The sequence below is a fragment of the Tachyglossus aculeatus genome, chromosome 11 (genome assembly GCF_015852505.1).
Source record: "Tachyglossus aculeatus isolate mTacAcu1 chromosome 11, mTacAcu1.pri, whole genome shotgun sequence".
In the NCBI taxonomy this organism is placed as follows: Eukaryota; Metazoa; Chordata; class Mammalia; order Monotremata; family Tachyglossidae; genus Tachyglossus; species Tachyglossus aculeatus.
In genome coordinates this window covers 32786044-32802912 of record NC_052076.1, presented here as the reverse complement: position 1 = coordinate 32802912, position 16869 = coordinate 32786044, and the positions used below count along the sequence as shown (strand labels likewise).

Below are 16869 nucleotides of genomic sequence, written 5' to 3'. Positions count from 1 at the left end.
ATTGTTGGATAGGTGGAGGGAGGGCAGTCCAGGCCAGAGGCAGGACGTGGGCAAGGGCTGGGCGGCGAGATCAACAAGATTGAGGTACAGTGAGAAGGTTAATCAATCAATCAATCAATCGTATTTATTGAGCGCTTACTGTGTGCAGAGCACTGTACTAAGCGCTTGGGAAGTACAAGTTGGCAACATGTAGAGACAGTCCCTACCCAACAGTGGGCTTAGAAGAGCAAACTGTGCAGGCTGAGTCATGTGTGTGTTTGTTCTCTGCAGCCCCACGGAGTGTTGTTTCTTTCAACTGTGCGTGTGCATGTGTGTATGTGTGTCTCTGTCCTCTGCAGCCCCAAGGAGTTCTATTTCCCCCAGCTGTGTGTGTGTGTGTGTGTGTGTGTGTGTTTGTGTGTGTGCCCGCCCTTTGCAGCCCCACAGAGTCTCTACCAGGGAGTGAGAGCGTCTTTGAACGTCTCAGTGGTTGCTGGGAGGGGAAGTGAGTCTGGACCACAAAGACTGCTGCTCACGCCCAGGGTAGTTGCTCAGGCTGTTGGCTCACAGGGATTATAGGAGTTGGAGCTTACAGCCTTGGGTTCCCCTTCCTACCATCCCCCTACAGAGCCAAGTACTCCAGCTCCCTTTCCCAACTCTCCAGCCCGCTCTAGGATCTTTCATTTTGTGGTATTCTGAATAGCAGGGGTGGGAATACAGGGGCCTTAGGATTATGAAAGAATGGAAAAGCCTTCCTGGGACTTTTGATGTGATGGCCTCCTCCTTCCTTTTCGTTTCTCTAGCTCCCCTTTGTTGTCTTCCTTCCTCTCCTTCCTGCTTCCCCCCACCTCCCGGCCCTCCTCGTGGCACTGGATAGCATCTCCTCAGCTTTGGTTCTGGTCCACCCCTGGGATAACCATGGGGAGACAGTGAGATGAAGGGCAGAGCTGGACTGGAAGCCAGAGTTCATCATCATCATCATCATCATCAATCGCGTTTATTGAGCACTTACTATGTGCAGAGCACTGTACTAAGTGCTTGGGAAGTACAAATTGGCAACATGTAGAGACAGTCCCTACCCAACAGTGGGCTCACAGTCTAAAAGGGGGAGACAGAGAACAAAACCAAACATACTAACAAAATAAAATAAATAGAATAGATATGTACAAATAAAATAAACAAATAAATAGAGTAATAAATATGTACAAACATATATCCATATATACAGGTGCTGTGGGGAAGGGAAGGAGGTAAGATGGGGGGATGGAGAGGGGGATGAGGGGGAGAGGAAGGAAGGGGCTCAGTCTGGGAAGGCCTCCTGGAGGAGGTGAGCTCTCAGTAGGGCCTTGAAGGGGGGAAGAGAGCTAGCTTGGCGGATGGGCAGAGGGAGGGCATTCCAGGCCCGAGGGATGACGTGGGCTCGGGGGGTCGCGTAACTAGACCCAGAGTTGCCTGGGTTCGAGTCCGCGCTCTACTATGGGCCGGATGCACGACTGTGAGCAAGTCATTTGATGCCTCTGCACCTTGGTTTCCACATCTGCAAAACGGGGATAATAATACCTGCCTTTTTCCTACCTACCTCACAGGGCTGTGGTGAGGGCAAAGATGAGGTCATTAATGTGAGAGCACTTTGGGAGTAAAAGTATTATACAAAACTAAGGTATTATTATCATCATCAGTGGTATTTACCAAGTGCTTACTGTGTGCAGAGCACTGTATTAGGTGTTTGGGAGAGTACAGTACAACAGAATTGTTAGACACATTCCCTCTTCACAATGAGCTTACAGTCTAGAGGGGCTGGGCTTCCCTGTGGAGGGCTGGGATCAAGGCATGGAATGGTCCATCCCTAAGCCTGCACCTTACTGTGAGGGTAACCCTCTCCTGACTTCCCCCCAACACCAGCCCAGGGTTGGAGAGCCCAAGGGGTGGGAACTAAAACCTGCCTCCAGCCTCCCTTCCCGACCAGAAATGGGGAAATAGTGGGGGTGCAGAGCCTGTACTGGGCGTAGGACAGGGGGTAGACTGGGGAGTGAGTTAATCAGGGGAGGCCTGGAGGCTGGGGCCTTGAGAAGAGACTGGGTTGTGGCTTAATAATGGGGATTGTGTTGATCGCTTACTATGTGCTAAGCACTGGGTTGGATATACTGAGCAGCATGGCTCAGTAGAAAGAGCCTGGGCTTTGGAATCAGAGGTCGCGGGTTCAAATCCTGGCTCCGCCACTTGCCAGCTGTGTGACTTTAGGCAAGTCACTTAACTTCTCTATGCCTCCGTTACCTCATCCGTAAAATGGCGATAAAGACTGTGAGCCCCATGTGGGACAACCTGATCACCTTGTAACCTCCCCAGCGCTTAGAACAGTGCTTTGCACATAGTAAGTGCTTAATAAATGCCATCATCATCATTATTATTATTGTTTTATTATACTCCAGTCAGATCAGACACAGAGCAGAGGGGACGGGGAGATGTTTTTCTGGCCAGCCCCCCTTCCTAACGTCCCCTCCCCCCAGTTCCCGAGGGGCCGGGCCAGCGGTTTGGAGGCTGGCTGATGATTTGCGTCTGTGGATCTGCAGTGTGGCCTAGTGGATAGAGCCTGGGCCAGGGAATCTGAAGATGTGAGTTCCAATACCAGCTTTGCCTCTTGTCTGCCGTGGGCAAGTCTCTTCGCTTCTCTGTGCCTCAGTTTCCTCATCTGTAAAACAAGGATTAATCCTACTCTCTCCTACTTAGACTGTGAGCCCCTTGTGGAGCAGGAACTGCGTCCAACCTGATTAACTTGTATCTCTCCCATTGGTTAGAACAGTGCTTGGCACATAGTAAACACCTAACAGATGCCACTATTAATAATAATAATGATGATGGCATTTTATTAAGCGCTTACTATGTGCCAAGCACTGTGCTAAGCGCTTGGGAGGTTACAAGGTGATCAGATTGTCCCACGGGGGGCTCACAGTCTTAATCCCCATTTTACAGATGAGGTAACTGAGGCACAGAGAAGTGAAGTGACTTGCCCAAAGTCACACAGCTGACAATTGGCGGAGCTGGGATTTGAACCCCTGACCTCTGACTCCAAAGCCCGTGCTCTTTCCACTGAGCCAAGCTGCTTCTCTAAATATGATAATTTAAATATTATTATTTTTATTATCTCTGCACAGGGGAGGACACTTCTAACACCCTGGGTCTGATCCTCGGCGTGGGCCTGTCCCTGCTGCTGGTCGCTGCTCTCGGCTACACCCTGGCCAAGTGGTATCAGCGAGGCTACTGTTGGGACGGTGAGTGTGGGAGAGGGCTTCCCAAAACCCCCACCCCAGCCTCCCTCCATCCCAGTCCACCCCACCGGGTCTGATCCCAGCCCACTCATTCTGCGTTTCCCCTCTGAGCCAGCAGCTGCTGGCGGAGGAGAGCTGAGGGGGCGGGAGTCGGGTCTGTGGTCAGGCTGGGGTGGTAGCATGCAAAGCATTTCCGTGGCGCAGTGGTCAGCCCCTCTGAAGTTGGGCGACCCAGGGGGAGGGGGGCGGGGGCTGGGGGCTAACCGGGGGCTGGGGGCTAACCGGGGTTGGGGGGGATGTGTCTGCTAATTCTGTTGCGTTGTACTCTCCCAAGCGCTTAGTACAGTCAATCAATCAATCAATCAATCGTATTTACTGAGCACTTACTATGTGCAGAGCACTGTACTAAGCACTTGGGAAGTACAAGTTGGCAACATATAGAGACAGTCCCTAACCAACAGTGGGCTCACAGTCTAGAAGGGGGAGACAGAGAACAAAACCAAACATACTAACAAAATAAAATAAATAGAATAGATATGTACAAGTAAAATAAATAAATAGAGTAATAAATATGCACAAACATATATACATATATACAGGTGCTGTGGGGAAGGGAAGGAGGTAAGATGGGGGGATGACGAGGGGGAGAGGAAGGAAGGGTCTCAGTCTGGGAAGGTCTCCTGGAGGAGGTGAGGTCTCAGTAGGGCCTTGAAAGGAGGAAGAGAGCTAGCTTGGCAGATGGGCAGAGGGAGGGCATTCCAGGCCCAGGGGATGACGTGGGCCGGGGGTCGATGCTGGGACAGGTGAGAACGAGGCACGGTGAGGAGATTAGCGGCAGAGGAGTGGAGGGTGCGGGCTGGGCTGGAGAAGCAGAGAAGGGAGGTGAGGTAGGAGGGGGCGAGGTGATGGACAGCCTTGAAGCCCAGGGTGAGGAGTTTCTGCCTGATGCGCAGATTGATTGGTAGCCACTGGAGATTTTTGAGGAGGGGAGTAACATGCCCAGAGCGTTTCTGGACAAAGACAATCTGGGCAGCAGCATGAAGTATGGATTGAAGTGGGGAGAGACACGAGGATGGGAGATCAGAGAGAAGGCTGATGCAGTAGTCCAGACGGGATAGGATGAGAGCTTGAATGAGCAGGGTAGCGGTTGGGATGGAGAGGAAAGGGCGGATCTTGGCAATGTTGCGGAGCTGAGACCGGCAGGTTTTGGTGACAGCTTGGATGTGAGGGGTGAATGAGAGAGCGGAGTCGAGGATGACACCAATGTTGCGGGCTTGTGAGACAGTACAGTGAATACCATTGATTGTTTGATAAACTGATTGATTGATTGAATGAGAGCTGGGGGTGGAGGGAATGGGGCTCTGGAGGTCGGGCCAATTGAGGGCTGGGAATGGAGGCTGGGGGAGGAGGAGTTGAGAAAGCTTAGTCTGCAGCTTTTCAACTCTCAGTCCAATCAATCAATCAATCAGTAGTCTGTATTGGACCTCTACTACGTGCAGAGCTCAGTACTAACAGCTTGGGAGAATGCAGGTGAGTTAGAAAAGGGGTCCTTGCCCTCAAGGAATTTTAGGTCTAAGGGTGGAACTGACAGACACAAGCCCTCACCATTTTAGTTTTCCGACGGACTCTCTTTAAGTGACCTTCTCCAAGCCAACTTGAACGGCCCCCTGGCTTCTCCAGAGGGAGGTTGATGACAGAGCCAGGAGCAAGAACTAAAGGAAAATTTATAGTCACAGTAAACTTGAACAGTAACCAACCCCTTTCCTTGAAAGAGATTCCTAATTATTATTATTATTATTATTATGGTATTTGTTAATTGCTTTCTATGTGTCAAACCCTGTTCTAAGCCCTGGGGTAAATGCAAGTTAATCAGGATGGACATAGTCCCTGTCCCACATGGGGCTGAGGGAGAACAGGTATCCAATCCCCATTATATAGTTAAGGAAACTCAAACAGGGAGAAGTTGAGTGACTTGTCCAAGGTCGCTCAGCAAGCAATTGGCAGAGCTGTGATTAGAACCCAGGTCCTCTCACTCCCAGCTCTGTTCTCTTTCCTACTAGAACAAAGAGGTCCCACCCATCCTCCCTGAGTAAAGCAACCAACTCAGGAGTCTCCAGCATAGGGAAAGCAACCCCAGGTGGGCTATGAAACTACCAGTGGGGAATGGGCAGATCTGGCTGCCATACTCAGCCCTAGGGCTGGCTATTTACAGGTGCTCACTCTTGTGCCCTCAGGCCAGCCAACATGGTTGGAAAGGCCCAGCTGTCAGCAGAGCCTGCCCCTCTCTACTCTGGTTCCTTCTGGGCAAGAAGTGCCAATCAATTAATCAATTGGGTTTTTGGAGTGCTCACTGTGTGAAGAACCACTGCCTTAAGAGCTTGGGAGGGTACAATATAACAGGCTCGTTATAGACTCTGTTATATTGTACCCTCCCAAGCTCTTAATGCAGTGTTCTACACACAGTGAGCACTCAAAAAACCCAATTGATCAATTGATTGGCACTTCTTCCTGAAGTTTCTTGGGTGGGAACTCCTCTCTCATCTTACCCTACTCCTTTCTCTCTCTGATCCAGGGCCTTGGGAGTTTATCGCACCTTCTACTCATCTCCCTGCCTTAGAGACTTCAGCTCACTCTGGGAAAGGGTCGGAATGGGCAATAAATAGCAATGCCCATAGCTAGGAGGGAAAGGGACTTAAGGAGCTTGGGGCAGAGCTTGGATGGGGCAAGAGATTGAGTATGGAGGTACATTAGGTGTTGGGTTTTTTTACGGTATTTGTTAAGCACTTACTATGTGCTAGGCACTGTACTAAGCAATAGTACAGTGCAGTACTAAATAGTACAGTGTAACAGTAGTACTAAGGAGTAGTTACAAGCTAATCAGCTTGGACAAGTTCCTGTCTCACATGGGGCTCACAATCTTAATCCCCATTTGACAGAAGAGGTAACCTAGGCACAGAGAAACGGAGCCACTTGCCCAAGGTCACACACAGCAGACTGGTGGTGGAATCTGGATTAGAACCCAGGTTCTTCTGACACCCAGCTCCGTGCTCTATCCACTAGGCCACACTGTTTCTCAATAAGAGCTCCTTCTCTGCAGACTGAGCTTAGGGATGGCAATTCCCATAACAGTGGCCCTCAGGCAGGAGAAGTCTCTGCCCTCTCATTTGTGTTCAATCATTCAATTGTATTTATTGAGCATGTACTGTGTGCAGAGCACTGTACTAAGCGCTTGGGAAGTACAAGTTGGCAACATAGATGTTACTTTGCTTGGCAGGCCTTTCTCCGTAACAGTTCTAACCCCTGCCCCTTCTCTGTTTTTCTCCCTAGGGCCCAACTTCGTCTTTAACTTGTACCAAATCAGGTGAGTAGGCTTTGGCTGTGGCTACAGGTTTCCTGCTGGGATGAGCCAGGGAAGGCTGGAAGAGTGTAGAGCAGAGAAGCAGCATGGCCGAGTGGACAGGGCATGGATTTGGGAGTCTGAAGGGCCTGGGTTCTAGTCCTGGCTCTGCCACTTGTCTTTTGTATGTGACCTTGGGCAGGTGGCTTCGCTTCTCTGTGCCTCAGCTATTTCATCTGTAAAATGGGGATTAAGACTGCGAGCCCCATGTGGGATAGGGACTGCATCCAACCTGATGATCTTGTATCTACCCCAGCGCTTAGGATAGTGCCTGGCATACAGGAAGTGCTTAATCATAAAAAAGAGTGCCCAGTGGCCTGGGTAGCGGTGGCCAACCCTGCTCCAGCTAAGGGCTGCTGTTGACAGGAAATGGGGAGGAGTGTGTGTGTGTGTGTTTGTGTGTGTATGCTTTGTGTGTGGTGGGTTGAGTTGGTGTGTGGGGAGGAAGAATGAGTGGACTGGGCTTTCTCAGAAAGAACAAGCTAAAACTGCAAAATGCGCTAATGAACATCCTCTTCCCCTCCCCTGCTCTGGGCTCATCTCAAAGACTCATAGGCCTACTCTCCAACAGGGCCCACGAGTCATTTCCCTTGAAACTATAAACTCTTTGGTGGGGTGGGAATGTGCCTCCCAACTCCCTATTGTACTCTACCAAGTGCTTGGTACAGTGCTCTGCACACAGTAGGCACTCACTAAACACTACTAGAGAAGCAGCGTGGCTCAGTGGAAAGAGCCCGGGTTTTGGAGTCAGAGCTCATGGGTTCAAATCCCGGTTCTGCCAATTGTCAGCTGTGTAACTTTGGGCAAGTCACTTAACTTCTCTGGGCCTCAGTTACCTCATCTGTAAAATGGGGATTAAGACTGTGAGCCCCACGGGGGACAACCTGATCACCTTGTAACCCCCCAGTGCTTAGAACAGTGCTTTGCACATAGTAAGCATTTAATAAATGCCATCATTATTATTATTATGGATTGATTCATCAATTATTTCGTCTCTTCCCAGGCCTTTGGGCAGGGGACTTCTCCCTTGAATAGAATAATCCGGGTTCCTTGTTTAGCAGTTTTATTGTTCTCATTTAATCCCCACTAGATCCCTGGGGGATAGGCATAGCATTCCTAATTTCCAGATAAGGAAGCTATAGCTCAGAAAGGCTAAGAGACTTGCCCAAGGTTTCACAGCAGACCATTGGTAGGGCTGGGGATCCAGGACTGCTGACTCCCAGTCCTATGCTCTTTCTGCTAGACCCCCCGCCCCCAACCAACAGCACAACCACAACCACAACCACAACCACAAGCAGTGTGGCTCAGTGGAAAGATCACAGGCTTTGGAGTCAGAGGGCATGGGTTCATATCCCAGCTCCACCACTTGCCAGCTGTGTGACTTTGGGCAAGTCATTTAATTTCTCTGGGCCTCAGTTACCTCATCTGTAAAATGGGGATTAAGACTGCGAGCCCCCAGTGGGACAATCTGATCACCTTGTAACCTCCCCAGTGCTTAGAACAGTGCTTTGCACATAGTAAGTGCTTAATAAATGCTATTATTATTATTATTATTATTATTCAGTCATAGGGTTTGGGGAGTCACAGGGTTTCACTTGCTCTTAAAGGCCCCAGGGGAGGAGCTGGCCCAGTCTGCCTCACTTGTCTGTTCTGCTCTCGGCCTTTTGGCTAATCAATCAATCAATAATATTTATTGAGTGCTTTCTGAGTGCAGAGCACTGTACTAAGTGCTTGGGAGATTACAATATAACAGAGATGGTAGATACGTTCACTGCTCATAAGCTAAAGGGGAAGGCAAACATTAATATAAATACAGAAATTACAGATATGTACATAAGTTGCTGTGAGGCTGAGGGAGGGGTGAATAAAGGGTGCAAATCCAAGTGCAAGGGTGATGCCGAAAAGAGTGGAAGAAGAGGAAATGAGGACTTAATCAGGGAATGCCTCTTGGAGAAGTGGTGCTTTCAGTAAGGCTTTGAAGGCTAAGATCAAGTGTAGTATCTGTTCTTAGTTTCATATCTGATAGCTCCTCTATCTCTCTAAACTGTAAGCTAGTTTATTATGATATTCATTAAGCACTTACTATGTGCCAAGCACTGTACTAACTGGTGGGTAGATGCAAGATGGGGCTTGCAGTCTAAGTAGGAGGGAGAACAGGTATTGAATCCCCACTCTGCAGATGAGAGAACTGCTGCCCAGAGAAGTGAAGTGACTTGCTCAAGGTCACACAGCAGTTAAGTGGCAGAGCCAGGATTAGAACCCTGGTCCTCTGACTCCCAAGCTAGTGCTTTTTTCAGTAGGCCACCCTATTTGTGGACAGGGAATGTGCACACCAACTCTGTTGTGTTACACCCTCCCAAGTGCATAGTACACAGTAAGCGCTCAATCAAAACCATTGATTGATTGCTTAATTGCTCTGTTCCAGTAGGGAAGTTTCATGTCCAATCAATTAATGGTATTTATTGAATGCTTACCCTGTGGGGAGTACTTGGGAGAGTGTGATAGAGTCAGTAGACATGATACCTACCCCCTGGCTGGGTGCAGGAAGGGACAGGGGGACCTGCTGAGGAAGGTCTGGGGTGACTGAGAAGGGGTCGTGGGTGGGGGGATTTTGGCACAGCTCTCCTTGAACTAATAGTAATAGTAATGATTGTATTGTGTTTACTATGTCCCAAGGTACAATGCTAAGCACTGGATACAAGATAACCAAATTGGATCCAATCCCTGTCCCCAGTGAAACTCACAGTCTGAGAGGGAAGCTAGCTAGCTAGCAGGTAGCTTACCTCCACTTTATCGTTGAGGAAATTGAGGATTGGAGAGGTTAAATACCTTGCCCGGGGTTAGCCAGCAGGCCAGTGGTAGGGTTGGAGTTAGAACCTAGATCTCTTGACTAGATCATGCTGTCTCCTTCAATCTGACCCTTTGTCTGTCTCTCTCACCCTCTCTCCTCTATCCTCCTATTCTTTTATTTCCCCCGTCTCCCTTTCTCCCCCTTTGGCTCCCTCTATCTTCTCTTCCCTTTTGTCTCCCTCTTTCCCTTTCCCCTCTCCCCACTCTCCTTTCCTGTCTCTCCTCTCTCTCTCTTCCTTTGATTCTCTCCCCTTCTCACCCCATTCATCTCCTTTCTTTACCCCATCCTCCTCCCCCTTCTCTTCTCCTCCATTCCTCTGCTTCCTTTCCCCCCTCTTTCTCCTGCTCTTCACCTCTCTCCCTCTCTCCCCCTGCTTCTGCTTTCTCTCCCTTCCTCCCTCTCTCCCCTTCCCCGCCCTCTCACTGACTCCCCCAATACTTTCTCTTTCTCTCTCTCTCCTCCTCCCCCTTCCCCTCTCTCTCCCCAGCCACCTGAAGTCTGTGGAATTGGAGATGGCTCCTCCCTTCACTGTCAGTGGCCATCTCAGCCCCTCGGAGGGGGGGTACGCCCGTTTCTATGACCGAACAGTTTGAGCAGGGAACCGGGGAGCCCAAGAAAGGTGAGTGGAGAATAACGGGGAGCCCGAGAAAGGTGAATGGAGAATAAGGGGTGGAGATGGGGAGACACTGGGGGGAGGTGGCTGGGTACTGAACTCCTTTAAGGCCAAGAACATCCTGTCTCACCCTGACTCCCCAGAGCGGTGATGCCGGTTTGAGGTCATCAACCCCATCCCCCTGCTTCTGGGCAGGACCACACTGAAGCCACTGTGTTTTCCTTGTCTCTCCCTCTCTGGCTAGGAATGATTGGCTTGTGGCACCAAGAAGAGGACGATGGAGCCGCTAGGACACACGGGACCAGGGAAGCCACTTGGTCAGCCTGGACCCAGAAGAAGCTGGTGCTTGGGGTGGTCTGAGTTTTCGTTCACGTTCTCTCAGTCCTTGGGGGCTGAGCTAGCCTGTGAGGTTGTTTAGGGGTCCCTGCTCACAGCCCAGAGGGGAGCCAGCCCTGTCCCATGCTGGTCTCAGGCCTCTGATGGGCACAGGAGGGAAGCTGGGTTTCCCTCAGCCCTGGAGGAAGGAGGGGTCCCTGCTCAGCAATGTGGACCTCAATGGGGACCTTTCACCCTCCAGGGCCACTCTCTCCCCTGCTGTCAGCTTTGCTGGCCTAACCACCAAACTTTCCAAATTCCCCCAACTTTCTCCATAGTTATTCTGGGGTCTGGCCTGGGAGGCTCCCGGAGGTCTTGGCACCCGAAGGGATGCCCGGGATATGCAGTCTCCTGTCTGGGGCCAGACTCTCCTCTGCCACACCACACTGCACCAAACCTGCTGGCCTTGACTTCTCTTGGGAGAGAGAATTGGGTAGGCACATCTGCTGAGACGGGGGCATGTCGGGATTTTCCCTCAGTCACTCCGGGGAGGAAGCGAGAGCGGGGCTGCTTCCTTTCTCCAACCCCCTGGTCCCTGGAGGAGGAGGCTCAGCTCCAGTCCAGACTGCCCTTCCCCAACCCTGGCCTTCTCCCTACCTGCCCCTAAAGCATTACAATTCTCCCTTACAGCAGGGCAAGGACAAGAGCGGAGGCAGGCAAAGGGGTAGAGACAGGGACAGAGACCAGGGCAGAGATGGAGGAAGACTCAGGAAGGGGCAGGGGCAGGGTGCCCGGGACAGGTGCATGGACAGGGCAGGGGCATCGAGCTCATTCACTTCCCTCACTCTCCCTCCATACCAGTCAGTGCCACACCTGCCCTGCAGCCCCCACAGTCCCAGGGTGAATGGAGCATGACTCCCAAGAAGCAAGAGAAGGAGACTAGAGTCCGAGACGATGCTGGCAGGAGGAGGTGGCCTGAGTGGAGGGCGGGATGGGGGGAGGTGGGCACTCCCTGCAGGGAGGAACAGACTGGGGTTTCTTCCTGGAACTGCCAGTTCACATTCTAATCAGGAAAAGCCTCCACAAAGAACAGGAGATTTCTCATTCTGGAAGGGAGTCTTTGAGTTCCTGGAACCCAGACCTAGCCCCTTCGCTCCCAAAGCACTCCCGACGCCCTCCAAAGCCCCAGTCCTTTCTGCCCTGTGAAGGCATGTTTTCCATCCTGGCTCAGGGCTGGGTAAGCCAGGATTTGGGAGCTGGAGCTCCTGGGTCCTTGGGGGAAGGGAGCTCCTCTCCTGCCATCTTGGCCCCGGGCCTCTGTGCCCTTTCCATACTGCAGGCATGGTGGGGGATGGGGGTGTGGATGGGGAAGTGTTGGTGTTCCCCCACAAACTGCTGTCAAGCATTGGCACAGTGCTTGGAGATCAAAGGCGAGCAAGAGGTGTTGCTGTTCGAATTTGGTTCAAAACAGGAAGCGAGAGGCTGCTGTATTTTCATACTTTGGTGCCAGAAGTGAGAAGTTTCCGTCCCTCCCCCACCCCCACCCCCCACTCCCCAACAGCAGCCCAGCATCTGGAGCCAGCCATACAGGGGGGATTCTGAGCCCTCTGACACCCCCCACCCCAGCTGGCAGCTGCAGGCAGAGAGCACCTTCACAACAGCTGTCTCCTTCCCCACCCCTCTAAATAAGAGGTTTCTGCAGAGAGAGAGGAAGAGAGAGAGATGTAGGGGCGGAAAGTTTCAAGGTGCTGCAGCTCCTCTGCAGAATGAGTTTAGGGCTGGGAGGATGGAGAGCGGTGGAGGGGAGAAGGCTCTCTCTGTTCACAGGGCAGTGGACAGGGAAAGGAGCCACCCTGGGCCCAGCAGGTTTGGGGCTGGACTACCCGGACCAGCTTGGGACTACCCAATCCAGTGAGGGTTACAGGACAGAGACAGGGCAGGGTTAAAGGGCTTATAATGCAACCTTGCAGGCAGGTTTTGAAGCTAGTAGTCTGAAACATGACTCCAGCCTAACCCACACTCCTAGCCACGATGCATATGTTGACTGGGGACAGCAGCCGCCATGTGACCTGCTTGTAGTCCTTCCTTCCAATGATGGTAACTGCAGCTGGCTTTCTCTTTGGACCCCGTGTCTGGGAGAGTTGCTTGAGTCAACCGTTTCCTATAAATAGATGACGATTTTCTCTCCTTTTTATCTCTGCCCATTTTTACCTGCCCAGGGTCCAAGGGTTTAATAATAATAATAATAATGGCATTTATTAAGCACTTACTATGTGCAAAGCACTGTTCTAAGCGCTGGGGAGGTTACCAGGTGATCAGGTTGCCCCACGGGGGGCTCACAGTCTTAATCCCCATTTTACAGATGAGGTAACTGAGGCCTAGAGAAGTTAAGTGACTTGCCCAAAGTCACACAGCTGACAAATGGTGGAGCTGGAATTTGAACCCATGACCTCAACCTCCAAAGCCTGTGCTCTTTCCACTGAGCCACGCTGCTTCTAGTTTCCGTTTCACGGTTTCTGTGAACATCTCCTTCCTGGTGCTTCCTGAGGTCTGGGCGGCCCCAAGAAGGGCAGTCTTCACTAGCATTTCAAGTACACCGCCCTACCTAAATTGCCCCTCATCCGGTACTGGGGTTCTGGGGAGGGGGGATGGGGACATGGGGTTGGAGGGAGGAGGGGGCGGAGCTGCTGCAGGCACCATCCCAGGAGAAAATGGCGGAGATTTCCAAAAAAGCAGGCTACTCGGTGTTCCATGTCTTTCCCCAGACCTCTGGCCTTTGAGGGCAAGGGGGATGATGGGATGGTGAAGATGAAGGTGAAACTGGATCTGAGAAGAGAAATTGGGATGGGGAAGGGCCGGGTGGGGAAGGTGAAGCCCTAGTTCAGCCTAGCTTCTTGTGGTCTCCTCCACTGGGCAGAGGATGACTGAACCTACTGGAGTCCCACCAGTTCAAGGTCTGTCCTTACCTCATCCTAGGGGATCTGGATGGAACCCCTTCTGGATGGTTGGGGTTGATGGTTACAGATGAGGAAACTGAGAAGTTAAATGACTTACCCAAGGTCACGGGGCAGGCAGCAAAAGGGCTGGAATTAGAATTTCAGGTTCTCTGACTCAATCGATCGATGGCATTTATTGAGCACTTACTGTGAGTAGAACACTGTAGTAAGTGCTTGGGATAGTAAAATGTAACACGGTTGACACGGTCCCTACCCACAAGGAGCTCACAGTCCAGAGGAGGAGACCAATTATAAAAGAAATTATGGTTATGTACATAAGTGCTGTGGGGCTGAGGGTGGGGTGAATAAATAATAATAATGATGACATTTGTTAAGTGCTTACTATGTGCAAAGCACTGTTCTAAGTGCTGGGGGGTTACAAGGTGATCAGGTTGTCCCATGCAGGGCTCACAGTCTTAATCCCCATTTTACAGATGAGATAACTGAGGCTCAGAGAAGTTAAGTGACTTGCCCAAGGTCACACAGCAGAAATGTGGCAGAGTCAGGATTCGAACCCATGACCTCTGACTCCAAAGCCCATGTTCTTTTCACTGAGCCACGGGTACAAATCCAAGGGCAAGCAGTATGGCTCAATGGAAAGTGCACGGGCTTGGGAGTTAGAGGTCATGGGTTCATATCCCTGCTCTGCCAATTGTCAGCTGTGTGACCTTGGGCAAGTCACTTCACTTCTCCGTGCCTCAGCTCCCTCATCTGTAAAATGGGGATTAAGACTGTGAGCCCCACGTGGGGCAACCTGATCACTTTGTATCCTTCCCAGCGCTTAGAACAGTGCTTTGCACATAGTAAGCATTTAACAAATGCCATTATTATTATTATTATTATTATTATTAAGGGCAAGAGGGACATTGAAAGGAGAGGGAGGGAGGGAGGGAGGGGAAATAAGGGCTTAGTCGGGCAAGGTATCTTAGAAAATATGTGATTTTAGTATAAAACCTTGAAGGTGGGGAGAGTGATGGTCTGTCAGTTATGCAGAGGGAGGGAGTTCCAGACCAGAGGCAGGACGTGGGCGAGGGGTCGGCAGTGAAACAGACGAGATCCAAGACTGTGAGTAGGTTGGTGTTAGAGGAGCGAAGCGAGCATGCTGGGTTGCAGCAGGAAATCAGAGAGGTAAGGTAGAAGCGGGCAAGGTGACTGAGTGCTTTAAAGTTAATGGTAAGGAGTTTCTGTTTGATGCGGAGGTGGATGGGCAACCAATGGAGCTTCTTGAGTGGGAGACATGGCCTGAAAGTGTTTTAGAAAAACGATCTGAGCAGCAGAGTGAAGTATGGACTGGAATGGGGAGAGACAAAAGGTGCCAAGTCTCGCTGTATTCTATTATATTGTACTATACTGAATTACAGTGTACCATCCTGTACCATATGGAACTCAATTCGCTATACTGTAACATACTACACTATTCAATGCTGAAATACTGTACAGTATACATCACTGAACTGCAGAGTACTCAAATATACCAAATTCTCCAGAACTAGACCATACAGGAAGTTGATGACTCAAATCTCTGACAGCATCATAACCACTGAACCTCCCTCTCACAGTTCCTATGAAGTTCTCCGGGGTCCAAAATGCGCAAAGGAATAGATCTGGGTCTCTTTCCTTCCCCTCCCTGTCTAGGCTGCAAAAATGCAGGATGCTATTTCCATGCCCCTTCCCTTGGGACCGCCTTACTGGGAAGGGACCGCCTTAGAGGGAAACCCCTGGAAGAAATATAAAACTTTCCTTGTGAGTATGCAGGGGAGTGCAGATGTACAGCTGTATGTGTGTGTGTGTGTGTGTGTGTGTATGGACGCCTATGTGTGAATTTCAGTGTGTGTATGTCCATGGGTGTAAATCCAAGTGAGAAGCAGCGTGGCTCAGTGGAAAGAGCCCGGGCTTTGGAGCCAGAGGTCATGGGTTCAAATCCCGGCTCCACCACTTGTCAGCTGTGTGACTTTGGGCAAGTCACTTCACTTCTCTGGACCTCAGTTACCTCATCTGTAAAATGGGGATGAAGACTGTGAGTCCCTGTGGGACAACATGATCACCTTGTAACCTCCCTAGCGCTTAGAACAGTGTTCTGCACATAGTAAGTGTTTAATAAATGCTATCATTAGTGTGTATGTGTGTGTGTTTGAGTGAGTGACTCCTGGTGTGGCTATATATGTCTACAGCTGTGTGTCGTGTGTATGTGGGATTCCTGATGTGTGCATTTAATAATAATAATAATAATCGTAATATTTGTTAAGCTCTTATTATGTGCAAAGCCCTGTTCTAAGTGCTGGGGTAGATTAAAGGTAATCAGGTTGGACACAGTCCCTGTCCCACATAGGGCGCACGGTCTTCATCCCCATTTTACAGATGTGGTAACTGAGGTCACCACAGAGAAGTGAAGTGACTTGCTCAGGGTCATGCAGCAGACAAGTGTCAAGCCAGGGATTAGAACCCAGTTCCTTCTGATTCCCAGGCCCACGATCTATCTACTAGGCTATGTTGTATGGGTGTAAATCCTTATGTGTACATGTACGTGTGTGTGTGTGTGTTTGTGTGTGTGTGTTTGTGTGTGTGTGTGTGTGTGTCTGAGTATATGTCCGTGTATGTGTGTGACTCCTGGTATGTGTGTATGTCTAAAGGTGCATATTGGTTTCTATGACTCCTGGTGTGTGTGTGTGTGTGCATGTGTGAGCACATGCAAGTGCATATTGTGAATCCTGGTGAGTGTGTGTGTGTGTGTGTGTCCATGGGTGCATATACTTTGTGTGTGTGTGTGTGTGTGTGAGAGAGAGAGAGAGAGAAAGAGAGAGAGAGAACCCTGGTGTGTGTTCTGCAATGGATGCGTGTGTGTGTGTGTGTGTGTGTGTGTGTGTGTGTGTGTGTGTGTGTGTGTGTAGAGATGCATATCCTAGTGGATGTGATTGTCTATTTGCGTTTCTCTGTGGGTGAATGATGTGTGATATATATCTCTGTGTATATGGAAGTACGTGCATGTTAGTGAGTGGGTGTGTAGTCCCCAGAATGTGCTAGTTGGTTTCTCTGAGGGCCTGTGTCTCCATGCCTGCCTGAGGATGGGAGAAGAATATGTCTTGCGGCTCCACCTCAGCAGAGAGAAGAGATTCTGCAGAATTTCCTCTGGGCTGAGGGCAGGCTCGCTTCCCCATTTCCTTAGGAGAGGAAGTTCCATCTTGTCACAGAATCATAACATCATGAGCCTTTGGTGAGATCAGCCAGGGCACAGCCTGCCCTCTGCTCCTCTGGGCCATCCCTGGCCGTGGAGACCCTCCCCCCAGTGGCTCAACTCCACCGGAGATGGAGATGGTCAGGCCTCCCCCCTTCCCTTTCTTGAGATGAGTCATCCAATCTGGCCCGCAGCTATCCGGTTCTGCCCCCTCCCCATCTCCTCCCTCGATCTGCCCTGGGGGAGGTGGGTCCAAGCCACCCTCTTTTTTGGTTGCATC

The 16869-nt window shown here is 50.6% G+C and overlaps 1 protein-coding gene across 1 annotated transcript in view; it reads left to right on the top strand.

The window, feature by feature from the left end:
• Positions 1-12699, top strand: part of SMIM35 (small integral membrane protein 35) — a 40419-nt gene extending 27720 nt beyond the window's left edge. Inside the window, exons 2-5 of the mRNA XM_038754209.1 lie at positions 3132-3248; positions 6573-6606; positions 9981-10112; positions 10351-12699. Coding sequence (XP_038610137.1) covers positions 3132-3248; positions 6573-6606; positions 9981-10086 — 257 coding nt within the window. The 3' untranslated portion in view covers positions 10087-10112; positions 10351-12699. The remainder of the gene's footprint in view (positions 1-3131; positions 3249-6572; positions 6607-9980; positions 10113-10350) is intronic.
• Positions 12700-16869: the final 4170 nt, after the last annotated feature.